At 36.2% G+C, this 16,699-nt stretch overlaps 2 protein-coding genes across 5 annotated transcripts in view; both read left to right on the top strand.

Moving 5' to 3' along the window:
• Positions 1-8,592, top strand: part of LOC21394610 (myosin-6) — a 30,517-nt gene extending 21,925 nt beyond the window's left edge. For both annotated transcript variants that reach the window (XM_024175525.1, XM_024175526.1), the window contains 8 exons: positions 6,149-6,280; positions 6,367-6,437; positions 6,536-6,635; positions 6,794-6,850; positions 7,191-7,247; positions 7,553-7,633; positions 7,729-7,811; positions 7,905-8,592. In XM_024175525.1, coding sequence (XP_024031293.1) covers positions 6,149-6,280; positions 6,367-6,437; positions 6,536-6,635; positions 6,794-6,850; positions 7,191-7,247; positions 7,553-7,633; positions 7,729-7,811; positions 7,905-8,019 — 696 coding nt within the window. In that variant the 3' untranslated portion in view covers positions 8,020-8,592. The remainder of the gene's footprint in view (positions 1-6,148; positions 6,281-6,366; positions 6,438-6,535; positions 6,636-6,793; positions 6,851-7,190; positions 7,248-7,552; positions 7,634-7,728; positions 7,812-7,904) is intronic.
• A 1,018-nt stretch (positions 8,593-9,610) lies between these two features.
• On the top strand, positions 9,611-12,831 carry LOC21394609 (3-oxo-Delta(4,5)-steroid 5-beta-reductase). 3 transcript variants are annotated; one of them, XM_010113260.2, is made up of 3 exons: positions 9,611-9,746; positions 11,072-11,116; positions 11,225-12,831. In XM_010113260.2, exons 2-3 carry the CDS (start codon positions 11,078-11,080, stop codon positions 12,353-12,355), a joined length of 1,170 nt encoding a protein of 389 aa, XP_010111562.1. In that variant the 5' UTR covers positions 9,611-9,746; positions 11,072-11,077; the 3' UTR covers positions 12,356-12,831. The 3 variants fall into 3 exon arrangements, with proteins under 3 accessions (XP_010111562.1, XP_024031291.1, XP_024031292.1); XM_024175523.1 differs by having other exon boundaries at positions 11,049-11,116; XM_024175524.1 differs by having other exon boundaries at positions 11,011-11,116.
• The last annotated feature ends 3,868 nt before the right edge of the window (positions 12,832-16,699 follow it).

The following is a 16,699-nucleotide window of genomic DNA, read 5'->3' as shown; positions in this document are numbered from 1 at the left end:
CCAAACTTTATCTTTATTCGACATAGCTAACTCTGAAAGGAATGATGTAGATAGGGAATTCTCAACATTAGTTCTTCCACTTTGGGCTTCCAGGTAGTAAAGACCGTCTCTTTCACTAGCACGTCTAATCATCCTCCTCGTGCCCTATTCCTGAAATACACAATATGAGGGAAGAAAATGTTACACTGCAATTGAAGTCTTTGGTAAGCTTTTGAATGGAAATGAGGTTTGCAAAAAGTTTTGGGACACGAAGGACATTTTTAAGTGTGAGAGAGTCGTTTATATAAATGTCTCCCTGACCGGCTACAGTAGTAATAGACCCATCAGCTATAGTTATTTTCCTATTACTAGAACAAGGAGTATAGGAAATAAAAAACTTGGAGGAATAGGTCGTGTGATCAGTGGCTCCGGAATCAATCACCCACATCTTTGAAGAAATTTTTTCTAAGACATTAGCAACACAAGAGGAAGAAGAGATACCTGAAAAACACCAATGAACATGTACCTGCCAAGGAAGATTTCTCGAGATCCCAACATCTTCAACTTATCAATTTCTTCTTTGTTGAATCCTGAAATTGAATTCTGTGGTCCCTCTTCATTGCCCGAATAACTGTGAGCCACATGTGCTTGTCCTTGCTCGTTTGTAGCAGAATTCATGTTCATATTCGGAGGTCTCCCATTCAGTTTCCAACAATTTTCCTTAGTGTGTCGATGTTTCTTGCAATACGAACACCACAAGGAATCTTTGTTGGATTGTCTCGAAGATACAGCCTGTCTGTTATCCTCCTTTTGGCGCTGTTCCGAACCAAAACTCCTTGTGCTATTAGCCTTTGACACCAAGGCTGAACTCTCCACAGTGTGCGCTTCAATCATAACCCCTCTTCTTCCTTCTTTAGCAAGGACAAGAGCAATTGTCTCGTTCAATGATGGCAGATCATCCTTTCCGAGATTCTGTACCCGTACAGCATCAAACTCCACATTCAATCCTCCGAGAAAATCATAAATTCGTCCCTTTTCAACAAATCTTTTTAAGAATGGCTGCATCTTCATTGCACTTCATTTGAATGCATTGGTAATGGTCCATCTCTTGCCAAAGACCTTTCAAAAGATTAGAGTATTCCGTGATTGACTGATTTCCCTGCTTGGTGGTTGAGATTTTGGTCTTGATTTCATAAATCTGGGCAGCATCGTTGACTTTTGAGTAGGTTTCTCTCACGGCATCCCATATCTCCTTTGCCGTACTCAAATACATACATGTGTCATTGATTTCAGGCAGCATAGAGTTCCATAACCAGGGCATCACAAGTGAGTCATGTTCATCCCAAGCATCAAACTTAGGGCCTCCTTGTTTAGGCCCATTACCGAGCAAATGACCTAGTTTGCCTCTTCCCTTAAAAAACGTGCGAACCAATTGAAACCACTTAAGATAATTCTTTCCATTTAATTTGTAAGCAGCCTGAATATTATGCAAATCCCTGTAGAAGTGTTGATGTTGCTCTCGGTCGAGGAAATCACAGAAGACTCGGTCGTGTTGCTGGTTGCAGACGCATCTGTCATGGTGCTTGGATAAATCGATCACGTTTTAGATGGTGATAATAGAAAAGAAGGAATAAAGGGTTGGTCTTACAATAAAAAGGATTCAAGCGGACATCGAGCAGTAACAATGTTGAAAAATAATGCTGAAATTGTTGATTGAAACAGGCTGAAAGAAACAGAAAGAATCGAGAAGAAACAACCCAGAAAAGAGCCTAGGGCTCTGATACCATGTCAGAATATCAATTGGGAGAAAAGTGATTCTTTCATACAGCAAATAGGTTACAATAGGCTGAGATATATAAACGGCACTGCAGCCTAAACAGAATATACACTTAACAGAATCTCCTAGAAATCAGGAAATTACACAATTCTCTATAGTCACACGGTTTCCTAATAAGGCCACATAATTCAACAGCCACAATTATCTTCAGTGGTCTCAATCTGTGATGATGTTCATCTGTGAGAAGGGTAAGGATGAATACCTCACTGGTGAAGTCACAATTCCAAAAAAAAAAGGATCCCAAATTCAGGACATAAAGGACTGAAAATCACATGATCATGTCTTGGATGATCAACTCAATGAACAATGAAAAAGGTGAAAATTTTCTCCTATACAGGATTGCAAATGAGATATGGGATGCAGCACGAGAAACGTATTCCAATTCAGAAAACACTTCAGAACTATTTGAGGTTGAAGCCGCATTACACGATCTACGTTAAGGGGATCTCATAGTCACTCAATACTTCAATGCCCTCACCAGCCATAGGCAACATCTCAACATGTTTGAAGTTCATCCATGGAAGTGCACTGAAGATACAAAACTATACAGGAAAATCGTGGAGCAGAAAAGAGCTTTCAAATTTTTTCTTGGTCTCAACAAAAACCTAGACGAAGTCAGAGGAAGAGTGATGGGAACGAAACCTCTTCCAAGCATAAGGTAGGCCTTCTCAGAAGTTCGTCGAGAGGAAAGTAGAAAGAAGCTAATGATGGGATCTCAAAATCCTGCTCCAACCTTAAAGGATCTGCATTAGCAGCCCATGGATCTCAGACAAGCAACTTAAGTGAAAACATGTAGAGGAAAGGAAGACCGTGGTGTGATCACTGTCGCAAACCAGGACATCTTAGGGAGACTTCCTGAAAAATCCATGGCCAACCTATGGGATGTTCGTTTCAAGGGTTCGTCCCTAGTTCTGAATTATGTTTCTTGATTCACAATAATGTATGAGGTCACTCAAGTGTAAAAATATAACGGGAACACGATGGTTTGTATCTTTTGTTGATGATCATACTAGATTGACATGGGTGTTCCTCATGAAAGAAAAATATGAAGTTGGACAAATTTTCTAAAATTTCAACTCCATGATTCAGACACAATTCCATACCAAGATCCAAGTCCTAAAACCTGACAATGCCAAAGAATGCCATGAGACAAGGAATTGTCTACTTCAGCTCTTGTGTTGACACCCCCCAACAAAATGGGGTTGTAGAGAGGAAAGACACACTTATTAGAGGTAGCTTGGCCACTCATGTTCACTACCCATGTTCCAAAACATTTCTGGGGAGAAGCAATACTCATAGCCACATACATCATCAACCGGATGCCCTCCAGAGTTCTCAAGTTCCAAACTCCATGTCAAATTGTTCTCCAAAACTTCCCACACACCAAATTCATCTCATATTTTGATCCTAAAGTATTTGGGTGTTCTGCATTTGTCCATATACACTCTCAACATCGTGGCAAGTTAGACCCAAACTCCATCAAATGTATCTTTCTTGGGTACTCCCCACACCAAAAGGGTTATCAGTGCTACTCTCTTATAACAAAAAGAGTCTACAACTGAATGGATGTGATATTTTTTGAACACCAATCTTTTTTTCCCAAACCTACAATTTAGGGGGAGACCATGAGGGAATATCAGCTTTGGGATCCATGAGGGAATATCAGCTTTGGGATCTTGACATGTAGTCTGGGGACACTTCATTCTCACTTTAGCCTTATTCATTACCTATTTCAGAGTTTACTCCTCAACCAGGAACCATTGATCATACAACTCCATCTCCACAACCCGAGAGTCTTCCTATTCCTACACAATCTGAGAGTCATCTTCCTGGAAGTCCGTCTCTTGTCCGAAATAGTCCATCCCCTTCTCTTACCCGAAATTGTCCTCAACAAAGTGCAAATAAGGAGTTAATTGTTTACTCCAGGAGGAAGAAATCTAGAAAGGAGATAGAGCACACAACACCTCTCATACTTGACCAAGAAGCTGATTCGGATCCAATGCCTACTCAAATTCACTCAGGTAAAGGAAAACTCTGATCTTAAGACTACAACACCTATTATGGATGATTTAAATATTCCAATTGCTCTGAGAAAGGGTGAGAACTTGTACAATCATCCTATCTCCGATTTGTCTCATAAGAAGGATTGTCACCATCCTACCAGGCCTTTGTGTCTACTCTTGATAGTGTGCAGGTTCCTAATTCTATTCAGGCTGCTCTCAAGAATCTAGAATGGAGAAAGGCGGTTAGTGAAGAAATTAGAGCATTAAAGAGAAAAACGGCACATGGGTGATAACAGTTCTTCCTCCTGAGAAGAAACCAGTTGGCTATAAGTGGATCTTTACCATCAAACATAAGGTTGATGGAAGTATTGAGAGGCTAAAGGCTCGGTTGGTTGCTAAGGGGTTTACTCAGTCTTATGGAATAGACTATCAAGAGACATTTGCTTCAGTGGCTAAACTAAATACTATCAGAGTCCTCCTTTCTTTTGCAGCAAACCAGGATTGGCCTATGCACCAACTAGATGTTAAGAACACATTTCTGAATGGTGATCTAGAAGAAGAAGGGTACATGGAAATACCTACAGGACTGGAAACTACCTTCAATAACAAGGTATGAAAACTCAAGAAATCTCTATACGGGTTCAAGCAATCTCCTCGTGCATGGTTTGATAGGTTTGCAAAGTCAGTGATTAGATATGGATACACCCAATGCCAAGTAGATCACACACTGTTCGTGAAGTTCTCTCTAGAGAAGAAAATAGCAGTATTGATTGTGTATGTTGATGACATCATCCTAACAGTTGACTATGAGGAGGAACTATTGAGATTAAAGGTATTTCTAGCCAAGGAATTTGAAATTAAAGACCTTGGTAATCGTAGATATTTTCTTGGAATGGAGGTCGCTAGATCGAAGAAAGGGATATTTGTTTGTCAAAGTAAATATGTCCTGGATTTACTAAAGGAGACATGTATGCTTGGTTGTAAACTTGCAGATACACCAATGGACTCAACTAAGAAGATAGGGACATGAAAAGATAATGCACCAGTCGACAGTGGGAGATACCAGAAACTTGTAGGGCGACTCATCTACCTCTCACACACAAGACCTGACATAGGAATTTGAAATTAAAGACCTTGGTAATCTCATATATTTTCTTGGAATGGAGGTCGCTCGATTGAAGAAAGGGATATTTGTTTGTCAAAGTAAATATGCCATGGATTTACTAAAGGAGGCAGGTATGCTTGGCTGTAAACATACAGATACACCAATGGACTCAACTAAGAAGATAGGGACAGGAAAAGATAATGCACCAGTCAACAGTGGGAGATACTAGAAACTTGTAGGGCGACTCATCTACCTCACACACAAGACTTGACGTTGGTTTTCCAATTAGTGTGGTAAGTCAGTTCATGCACAACCCCATAAAAGAACATATAGAAGTTGTGTATATAATTTTAAGTTATCTCAAACTGAAAAAAGGGATGTTGAAATCTTCTCAGATGCAGACTGGGTAGGAGATGTGAGAGATAGAAGATCAACAACTGGTTACTGTTTCTATGTTTGGGGAAATCTCGTGACCTGGAGAAGCAAGAAACAGCCTGTAGTCTCAAGGAGTAGTGCAAAAGTTGAGTTTAGAGCATTGGCCCTAGGTATTTGTGAAGGAATGTGATACACAGGTTACTCAGTGAGTTGGCAATTCAGAAACCTATCAAGTTATTCTGTGACAACCAAGCAATCATAAGCATTGCTAAGAATTATGTACACCATGACAGGACAAAGCATTTTGAGATTGACCGACATTTCATCTCAGAGAAGATTGAGACTTTTGTTGTGCAACTGGTTTACACCCCTACACAATCAAGTGGCGGACATACTCACTAAAGATCTTCCAAGAAAAAATTTTGAAGAACTGAGTCACAAGCTGTGTTTGTTCAACATATACAACATAGCTTGAGGGGGAGTGTTGAATTCCTGCATTCAATTAGTTAGGAATTTTAGGGATTGTTTTATTTCTTTGGAATAATTTTACGAGGAGAATCTGGTAATATATTACTAGATTCTGTTTTTATTCTTTCCTAGTTTAGTGGAGATTGTTTCCTCCTTTACTGCAGTCTAGGATCGTCTCTTAAGGGAAAACTTCCTGTATATATTCATTGCATTTTTCATTCTAAAGAACATAGAAAAACAGAGCAACTCATTCTCTCAAAACCTACATATTCATGTAAAAGAAATTGTATTCTCTACTGTGCTATCTAATACAAATTACTTTAATTATATTCCGGAGTAGCAAGTTTCTAACACCAGCTACATGTTTCCTCGACAATTCAGGCACCCAGAACATCAAGAGGAAATATTCTAAAATCATCTGGAGGGCGAAATGGCAGTAGTCCTCAAGCTAATTCCTGGTTCAGCATCATTGATAACCTGAATGGACTTCTCTGTACATTGAAAGAAAATTTTGTAAGTGGTCCACTTTAACGATTTTAAAGCAAGCAATTCCTTCTTTTTTAGAAAATGTGAAGTCATTGTTGTCCGTTTTATTTCAGGTGCCTCCAGTTCTTGTTCAGAAGATATTTACCCAAACTTTCTCATATATCAACGTACAATTATTTAATAGGTAATTCTTTGTTTCTGCTTTTTTCAAAATATGTTTTCTTTAGATTAAAGGCAACCCATATTAAACTGTTGATGCATTGTTCCCTGATGCTGCTGCAGCCTTCTTCTACGTCGAGAGTGTTGCACATTCAGCAACGGGGAATATGTGAAATCTGGGTTAGCTGAATTAGAGCTGTGGTGTTGCCAAGCAAAAGAAGAGGTACTCTTTTACTATCATCATGAGCATTTTTTAGGATAACTTCTTTTCCACTTTTGAAACACTCGGCCACCTTTGCATATTTTATCTTGGATAGCACAGTCATGTTACTTCATGACATATTCCAAGTATTCCTGGGTTGATGATTCCTCTTCTTTCAGTATGCTGGCTCGTCATGGGATGAACTCAAACATGCGAGGCAGGCTGTTGGATTCTTGGTATGTTTCTTCAACTATGTTAAAGAAATACTTGTGATTGCTTTTTATCATGTTACTAAATTATTTAATTACCTAAGAATATTGTCTCTTTTGTACTGTGGTTATGATTACCATACGCATAAACTAAATGACCTCATTCTATAGTCAGTATTGAAAAGGTTCTTTTTATTGTGGGGAGAGTAAAAATAATCACCTCATGATTATCGAGTTTAGTAAGAAAGTAGGAATTTCCTGACCACGAGGTGACTTATTCCAGAAATTTACTTCTAATCAATTATATTTTTGGGAACTAAATTCATATTTAGATGTATTTTGTTTCTTAGCTAGTATTTCCGTGCAGGTCATACACCAGAAGTCTAGAATATCGTATGATGAAATTACAAATGATCTATGCCCAGTAAGTTTCTTCACCCTCTTTCTGTGACTGGAAACTGCAAGAACATTATAAATCGACACAAATACTAGTACCAAAAGCAAATTCGTGTGTGAAACCAAGATGCACTTCATATTATATTTGTTGAATGTTTGTGCCTAAACTAGCTATATATATAGAAGAGGAGTGAAACTTGTTCTATCATATTGTATAGATTGTTACGTATGTTTTTGGAACTACATAGTAAGTTGGTAAATTGAAGTTACATATAGATTTGAGGTATGAGAATAATTTCTGAGTTTCACATCAATGTTTGCTTCCTTGTTCAGATCTTGAGCGTTCAACAGCTTCATAGAATATGCACGCTATATTGGGATGACAATTACAACACCCGAAGTGTATCTCCAGATGTAAGTTACAAAAAAAAAAAGTATTTTGAAATTGCTATACAGTGTCATCTGGCAGTTATTAATGCTGTGATACTGCGAACCTTTTTTCTGTACAGGTGATTTCTAGCATGAAGATTATTATGACCGATGATTCCAATGATGATGATAGTATCTCCTTTTTGTTGGATGACAACTCCAGGTTAAAAATGAACTTTTTTTTTTTTTCTCCCTCAACTATAAATTACTTTTATCCCAGCACCTACTAGTACTAATCATGGTTCATGTATTGCAGCATTCCGTTCTCAGTTGATGACATTTCTAGTTCCTTTCAAGACAAGAAATATTCAGATGTAAAAGCTCCAGAAGAACTCATCGAGAATCCAGCCTTCCAATTTTTACAGGATTAAGGCGGGTGATTCTTCAATTGTCTTCTGTTTGTGCTTCAAATATTTGATAAAACATTCAACCGAGCTTTTAAACTCTCAACACCCTGTCAATGAATGTCCCGGACTGTAAATCCGCCTCCGAAATTTTCCTTTTCTTGTATTCCTTCTATTCATTGTAACTTCTTATGCGCTGGATGTAAAATTATTCTTTTAAATTAGGACTGTAAAGTTTCATAGGCCGGTTTAGGGTTAGCTTATTTGGGCAAGAATAGGTTTTGCACATCAAGTGCAATTATTATTTTCTTTTAATTTCTTCTCTTTTTTTTAATGGGTCACCTTGGGTCCAGCATTCCTTGTAGGATATGGTAGGAGGGAAGAAAAAGAGGGAAAAAAAAAAAACAAATATCATGTGGTGTGGTGGGACAAGCTGATATGAAGACTACTGCTTCTTGTCCCCAGAATTCATGTAGTACAAAGCAGAATACATTCAGATCTATGTAGTAGAATTGCTTGGCATGTGGTTTTAGCAAAAACCCATTGTAAGACTTATATGACTTGGGTTATACCATAGATTATTGTTTTATAATATAACTGTTCTTCCATCTTGCAATGAGTTGTTAGCAAATTTTATTCTTTATGTAACTTAAATGGATGGAAAAGTTGATGTGGGACTAAATTTGGACTAAATTTGGAAGATTAAAACCTAATTTAAGTTAAAAACTTAATAAGAAATTAGCACTAAAAACTATTTATAGTACTTTCTCTTTAAGAAAAAAGCACCCTAGAGTCTGGACCCTTGCTCAATATTTATTTTGTATTTATAGGAGTAAATTTTGTTAATTTTAGTATTAGGAGTCGTTTTATCACTGTTTATTTATTTATTTATATATATTATAGTTTTTAGCTTAGATTAGATTTTAATCTTTCAAATTTCGTGTCACTTTATGTTAGCTAGGTAGCAAATGATATTTTTCTTGCAAAAGAATAATCAACAATGCATTACATTCAGAATAAACAGATAAATGAAAATAACATCAACATTTCAATGATTATTCAAAAAGAAAATAATGTCTTTTCATTTTCATCATAAAATGAGTAAACGTCAATAATGTCTGATACAACAAAAGAAATGAAATGTCGTTTAACGTGTAACACACGAGAAATTACTGCTTCGTTTGTTTTGTATATTCGAGTTGAGATGTGACGTTCTATTAAAGTTTTTAACTGTAGTAAAAAAAGTTAGATGTGACATTTTCTGAGAGTTTTTAACTGTAACAAAAAAAAATTTAAATGTGACATTTTTTGAGAGTTTTTAACTGTATAAATTAAAAAATGAAAACTCAAATTCAAGAAATGGGCGAGTCCTACATGTTGATTATAGAGTAGAAAAACAAACTTTACACAAAACGACCAAGACATGTCGTTTGGTGTATGAACGACAATAGCATTTCTTTTTGCACTGAAACGACAACAACATGTTTTCCCACGAAAAACATGCGGCTGCTCTCTCTCTCTCTCTCGCGCGCGCGCGTTCTGTAAACAACTAAACAAATCTTGATAATTGTCAGAAGAAGCGTCTTGACCCGAAACCAAATAAAATAATAATGAAGAAAAAAGAAAAAGGAAAAAGGAAAATAATAAAAAAAAGTTTATATTTTCTCTCTCCTATTACGATTTCTCCAATCGGTTACAATCGAATACAACTCATCAAAATCAGACCTCCAATTTCCCTTTTTCTGCTCACTAAGGTTGGCTCTTTCTTTATGATTTTTGTTCTTTTTCTTTTTTCATTTCAATTTCTTGGGTCTTTTTCTTTTTCGCTGTGAATCAATTCTTAATCATATGTATTTGCTGGAAAGATCGATATGAGGTTGATTATCATTTTCTAACATGTAAGAAATGTGCATGATTGGCTTGAGAATTGAGTCTGAAGGAATTGAATTTGCATATTAGAATTCTGTTGTTCTATTTGTAGAGTGGGTAATGCTTGGTTTTGTGATTTGTAGAGTGGAAAATCTTTCAAGTTGATTACTAATATAGTCATCAAACTTAATGAGTTGTTGTAATAATTTTTGTTCGTTCCATGAATTTATTCACCCAAATTGTACTTCAATTCACTTGTAATTCATGACCTGAATTTCTGATTTTCTAACATGCCCACCTTTTGGTCACCGATTTTGCAAGTGATTATTCTCTAGAATCTCAGGTTGACCTTTTCAAAAGAGATGGAAATTGATTATATCTTAGCTTTTTGTTTGTTTGAGATGCCTAGATCATGTAGGAAAAAAAAAGAATAGTTTGATCAATTTTCTAGTTTTTAGATGGTTCATTTATTTTCCATTTCGATTCTATCTTGAGTTGATTTTGCTATTCTTGTGAATGTAATTTCTTTGGCTTAACTATAGTGGAAGTTCTATCTTCCATTGGGTACAAATGGCATCCGTCTCTAAGTTGGGGAAAGGAAGAGTGTTGGTGGTTATATAATGCTATGAAGTTTTAATTAGACATGCCCAAATAGCTTTTGAATCTTTTGTAGCTGTTTTTTCTTTATTTAATTGTGTGGTTTGCAGTTATTTGATGATTATGGTATGATATGAATTCATCATATGTCTGAATTCTGATCACACAAGCGTCGGCACTATTGATTTTGGCGTAGTGGGTCTCACCAAAAAGGGAAATCATAAGTTAATTATTCGTCTTCAGTTTATCCGTTCTTTTCAATTCATGGTCTCTTCAATGGAAATTGTGGCTACGAGTTTAAGTAGGTTATATTTTATGTTGGATTCAGCCTCTTCAAAGGAAGATGTATTATGATATGTTTTTAGGGCACGATCATTTGGTGTTTGATTTTTCTTTGGAAGAAGTTTAAAACCAAAATAGGGAGAAAACGCTACCGATATCTGATCAATCTCAGGAACTTTGGATGCAAAACATTACCCTTTAAAAAGAATGAAGCTTGTTAATCATGTAATTTGTCTTATATTATATCCAAGTTTATGTTTTTGATTGTAGAATCCTCTAATCTTAATACGCCCTTTATGATGCGTCAGATTTTGTGTATTTCTAAATACAGTGAAAAATGAGTTGGTGGTGGGCTGGAGCTATTGGTGCTGCTAAGGTGAAAATCATAACCATTGTCTCAATCTCTATTTGTATGCCTTTTTGCAGACGCATATACGTCATACACAACTCTTATTTTGACAAATTTATTATTACTTTTCTTCAGAAAAAGTTTGAAGAAAATGAAGCACCCATAAGCTATCAGAGTGTGGGGTTGGTGGTTGGCGTGACTGGCATTGTGGGCAACAGCCTGGCAGAAATCCTCCCACTCTCAGACACGCCTGGCGGCCCGTGGAAGGTCTACGGTGTGGGTCGACGACCACGCCCTAATTGGAATGCTGACCATCCTATCGAATACATCCAATGCGACATCTCAGATCCTGAAGACACCAATACAAAGCTTTCAACGTTGACTGATGTCACCCACATCTTCTATGTTACTTGGGCTAACCGAGCCACTGAAGTTGAGAACTGCGAGGTGAATGGTGCTATGTTCCACAATGTGCTGCGTGCTCTGATCCCAAATGCCCCAAACCTGAGCCACATTTGCCTCCAAACAGGGACCAAACACTATATTGGCCCTTTCGAGTCCTTTGGCAAGATCAAGCCCCATGATCCTCCTTTCACAGAGGATTTACCCCGATTGGAATATCCCAACTTCTACTACACTCTGGAAGACGTGCTGCAAGAAGAGGTCAGGAAAAAGGAGAGCTTGACTTGGTCTGTGCACCGTCCCGACACGATATTCGGGTTTTCCCCTTACAGCTTGATGAACTTGATTGGCACGCTTTGTGTCTATGCTGCTATATGCAAACACGAGGGTCGTCCACTGAAATTCCCTGGGACCAAAGCAGCTTGGGACTCTTACTCTGTGGCCTCAGATGCAGATTTGATTGCAGAGCAGCAAATATGGGCTGCAGTGGACCTATATGCAAAGAATGAAGCCTTTAACTGTAACAATGGGGATGTTTTCAGGTGGAAGCATTTCTGGAAGGTCTTGGCTGAGCAGTTTGGAATCGAAGATTGGGGGTTGGAAGAGGGTGAGCGTTTGAGGTTGACGGAGTTGATGAAGGACAAAGGTCCCGTCTGGGAGGAGATAGTCAAGGAGAATCAACTTGAGCCCACCAAGTTGGAGGAAGTGGGTGTGTGGTGGTTTGCTGATCTCATGTTTAGTGGGAGAGCTCCCTTGTCTAGCATGAACAAGAGCAAGGAGCATGGATTCTTGGGGTTCAGGAATTCCAAGAATTCTTTTATCTCTTGGATTGACAAGGTTAAAGCTTACAAGATTGTGCCCTGAAAATGTTGGAAATCAAAGTTGTGGGCATGCAATATTTGTTGTGGACGTGTAGTTTTCGTTGCCGTTTGTTTTTCTAAAACTTGATTGGTCGGAAATAAACATGAACAAGAGAAAAGGTGAAGCATGGGCGTGATTTTTCATGGGATAAAATTTGGTTGAATGTTGTGGATTCAAAATCTAGTGGCGTGATAGTGTTTAGTTTTGTAGTCAAAATACCTTTTGTTTTAAGCATCCATTTTGCAAGTCAAGAACTACAGAATGCATCTGTGATCAATATGTTGAATAAATCGTTCCCATTTATCTGTTTGATAAAAATTCAAGAACTGCATGTTCATTTTATTCTTTGGACGACCTCAAACTTTGCTAGACATGGCTTCCGTTGTTGAAGAGCTTTTCATCGAGGCTGACAGAGTTTTAGTTTGGTCAATAAGCTTGAAGGTCTTAAAACACTTGTAATGCCCGTCACTAGCATTACTGCAACCATTTTATTAATCTGATTTTTTCTATAGTTCTCAGCTATTAGAGGATGTTTGGTAGAGGAATTCGTTTCCTGATTCGAATCATGATTCTTAGTTTGCTATAGTATTTTCTCTTATAAAAAATACACGTAAATCGAAAATCGTTCGAATCACATGGTTTGAATCTTCTAACCAAACGTCCTCTTAGTGTGTTCAAGTTTGTAGAAGTTAATTAGTACACGTGTAAGCTTTGTGTAAAGTTGTGTTTTCATGTGGAATTTAGTCGGATATCTTTGAGGATGCCCTTGAGTGAGCATAAAGACTTGTACCCTTTTTAAAACTAGATGAATGTTCTTTTTTCTGTTTTTTTTTTTTTTTTCTCAGGATTTCTACTGTAGGATGTGTCCTTTTTAACCTACTAATAGATACTATCGTTTTAACGATTGAATTAAATTTTCAATTATCTGATCTATGATTATAGCATTTTTGTATTGCAAGTTATGAATTTTTAACGTGAAAACCAACAAATCAGACTGTTGAAAGTTTAATCCAACTGTTAACAGTTCATACCGGTAGTTTAAAAAGACAATTCTCCCCATAGAAGTTCCCCACTTTTTCATTCGTGTCTTTTACTGACAAAATTTTGAGAGAAGTTGAAGGGCAACAGGCAAATTCCCTAATTTTTCAGTGTTACTTGCATTCCTTTGACTGCTTTGACAGGTTCACACGGCCCGGGCTGGTTTACTCAGGCTTTCCAAACAGATATAAAGAAAGCCCAACCTGTTCTTAACAACACATTTTCTCCTCTTTTACGTGCACAAGAGAGGTTCAACTAAAAAAAAAACTAAAACAATTTCAGAACAAAAAAAGAAAAAACTAAACAACTAAAAAAAATAGGGCGCTTTCTCTTACTACCCTACATTCCGAAATAAAGACTTTTAATCCCTCCAAAAAAAAAAAAAAAAGACTTTTAAGCAATTTGCATATTTTTTTTTCTATTTAATTATCTGCCAATTGTCCTTAATTAATATCCATTTAGATCCCTCGAGCCACTATATTAGCTGCAACATTGTCCCAATGCATGCATTTTCCTGCCCCCTTTTCCCCGTTTCTATCGATGTATGTGAGGAAAGAAATAAAACAAAAGAAATAACAAAGCTCAAATATTCGTTGCGAAAACGGAGAGGAAAAAAAAAAAAAAAAAAAGAAGCCAAAGTATTTTTGAATGTTATTTCTGGTCTGGGGTGGGTGCACCTTGTTAATAATTAGGCTTGGAAGCACATGGTGTTCTTGTACTTGGAAAATTAATAAATAAATAAATTCATATTTTTGTTTTCTGGTCATTAAAAGCTAAATGTTGACCGTTTCTTCACTAACGACCACCACTCAAACTCTTTCTCTCCAACATTCATGTGATGTCACATGTGTTGCCATGTTTCACATCTGATTCATCTCTCCTCCCCACTTGGCCAAGAAAAAAATTTGACCCTAATTTTTTATATTCCCTAATACCCTTTTCAGTTATTACAGTTATGGAGTTAGTTGCATTAATTTTATCTACAGAAAATAAAAGAAAAACAAATAATAAACATAAATTTGGCAATAGTACGAATAAGAGCATATGGATCGAGGTTTCAAATTCCACGTTGTGGGTTTAGAAGGTTTCTAGCATGCAATTGCAAGTTGCATTGTGGTTTTAATTTTTAAACTCAAATGGTTGTATGCAGCGAGAGGTTTTAAAATACTAAAATAAAAAACTGGCCTTAAAGTGATACTATTGTCTTCTTTAAAAAGTTGTTGAGATAATACTAGAATAGCAATATATGATATTATGTGCTTTGAAACATTCCACATCAATTAATTGATATCCAAGTATTATGCAAGTCGGGATCACTTTTGCCTTGCTATATAGTCTATAGAAGATTTTGTTTTGTTTTGCTGTGTTTTGTTTTGTTTTTTTTGTTTTTTTTGTTTTTTTTAAGAGAATAGCATGAATTGTTCAAAATATTTTTTAAAAATGGTAGAAAATAGGTCTAACTTTAAAATTTATATTAGTGAATAACCAATTTACTAATATATAGAAATTAATAGACCCTTATGTTTTGAATTTTTCATTTTTCAATTTTATCCTTTTTATTTTTTATTACCTTTTTTGTCTTTTCCCTCTCGGTCTTCTTTTTTCTCTCTATCTGTCATTCGTGGGTCCACTCTTCTCTCTCTCTCATTGCCTCTCTCTCATCACTTTTCTCTCATCGCCGACCGTTCTTTCTTCTGAGATTGCGAATTAAAATTCGAAGGTGTGATAAATCTAAGATTTACCATCAAAACACATATTGTGTTTATTTGTAAATCTACGATTTTAATGTGTAAATTTAGGATTTACTGCTACTGAATTATTTTAATTTTATTAATATAAGATAAACAGTTTTTAGTTATGTTAGTAAATTTAAGATTTACAATTAGAACATAGATTGTATTTGAAAATCCAATATTTATTATCATAACACAATTTTTGTTCCTTGTAAATCCTTGATTTACTATGGATTTACAATCATAACACATATTATTATTTGTAAATCTTAGATTTAAAGTGGGTATGCAGTATTTAGTGTTACTGGATTATATTAACTTTATTAATATACAATAAACATTTTTTTTTTAGTTTTGCTTGTAAATCCAGGATTATTATGAGAGTACAATTTATGTTCTTTCGTAAATCCTAGATTTACACTGTAAATCTAGGATTTACCATCAGAACACGTATTGTATTTATTCATAAATCTTGAATTTACAATATAAATCCAAGATTTACGAAGAAACTCTATATGTTGTTTTGTTGAATTATTGATTTACAATGTATGTGGCACGAGATTTCTAGACGTGATGAGAGAGAGAAATAGAGAGAGAAGGAGGAGAGAAAGAATAGAGAGAGAGTCAGAGTAAATTTTAAGATTTCATTTCTTTTTTTTTTTAATTTGGGGTTTTTTTAGAATGTTAATTTAGTCTAAATACAAATTTGCGCCCATTAAATCTACTTACTAACTAATTATAAACTTTGATCTATTTATACTTATTGTCATTTTAACTAGGCATATTTCCCTCAATCTTCTAATATTTTTCTTGTAATAATGCTTAGTGTAACACTCTGAAGAATTAATTGAGATTAATTAAGGTAATTGAGATTATTAGTGTGCCTAATCTGGATTATTAATTGAGTATTAATTAATAAATGTTTCTGACACGTGTGAGTTTAAATAGTTCCAAGGTATTTAAATTATTCTCAGTAATTTATTTTAAACTAGAAGTGTGTATGGGTGCATTTCTGGACTGCTCTTTTAAAATATTGTACACATGTCATTTTCTTTTCTTTTTCCTTTTCTTTTCTTTTCCTTTTCTTTTCCTTTTCTTTCCTTTTCCTTCCCGTGCATCACTCTCTCTCTCTCCCCCTCCCGTGTATCTCTCTCTATTTAAAGAAGTTTTCAACGTCAAGAGGAGGATTCGAGGTAAGATTACTGAAAGAACCTCTCTTGAATCTCAAGTTTTTGAATTTCAAAACTTATTTTTGGTTCAAACCGGATTTTGATGGTTTTTGAGTAAAACTAGAGTAGAAATTGGAGATCTTGGGTTCTTTGGACTTGTTTTAGGACCTAGAACCCAGATCTAGTGGTTTCCCTTTGAAATATTTCGATTTGGTACTGGATTTGCAGGTTTTGGACTGATTTCTGCGAGCTTCTCTCGCGTAGCTGATTCCACCGGTCGACCTGTGCGGTCGACCAGATCACATAGAAACCGGTCGACCTGTGCGGTCGATCGGATTGTAGGCTGACCGGTCCGGTCGACCGGTGTGCACACTACCGGGCGGCCGGGAGGGTTGTACTGCTCTTTC

Source organism: Morus notabilis, unplaced genomic scaffold (assembly GCF_000414095.1).
Source record: "Morus notabilis unplaced genomic scaffold, ASM41409v2 Scaffold792, whole genome shotgun sequence".
Lineage (NCBI taxonomy): Eukaryota > Viridiplantae > Streptophyta > Magnoliopsida > Rosales > Moraceae > Morus > Morus notabilis.
This window is presented reverse-complemented; position numbering and strand designations above follow the sequence as displayed.

Excerpts from the sequence above, each read along its gene's own strand:
- LOC21394609 (XM_010113260.2), top strand. The coding sequence starts at position 11,078 with ATGAGTTGGTGGTGGGCTGGAGCTATTGGTGCTGCTAAG. Across the intron at positions 11,117-11,224 it reads GAGCTATTGGTGCTGCTAAG|AAAAAGTTTGAAGAAAATGA; the intron begins GTGAAAATCATA and ends ACTTTTCTTCAG.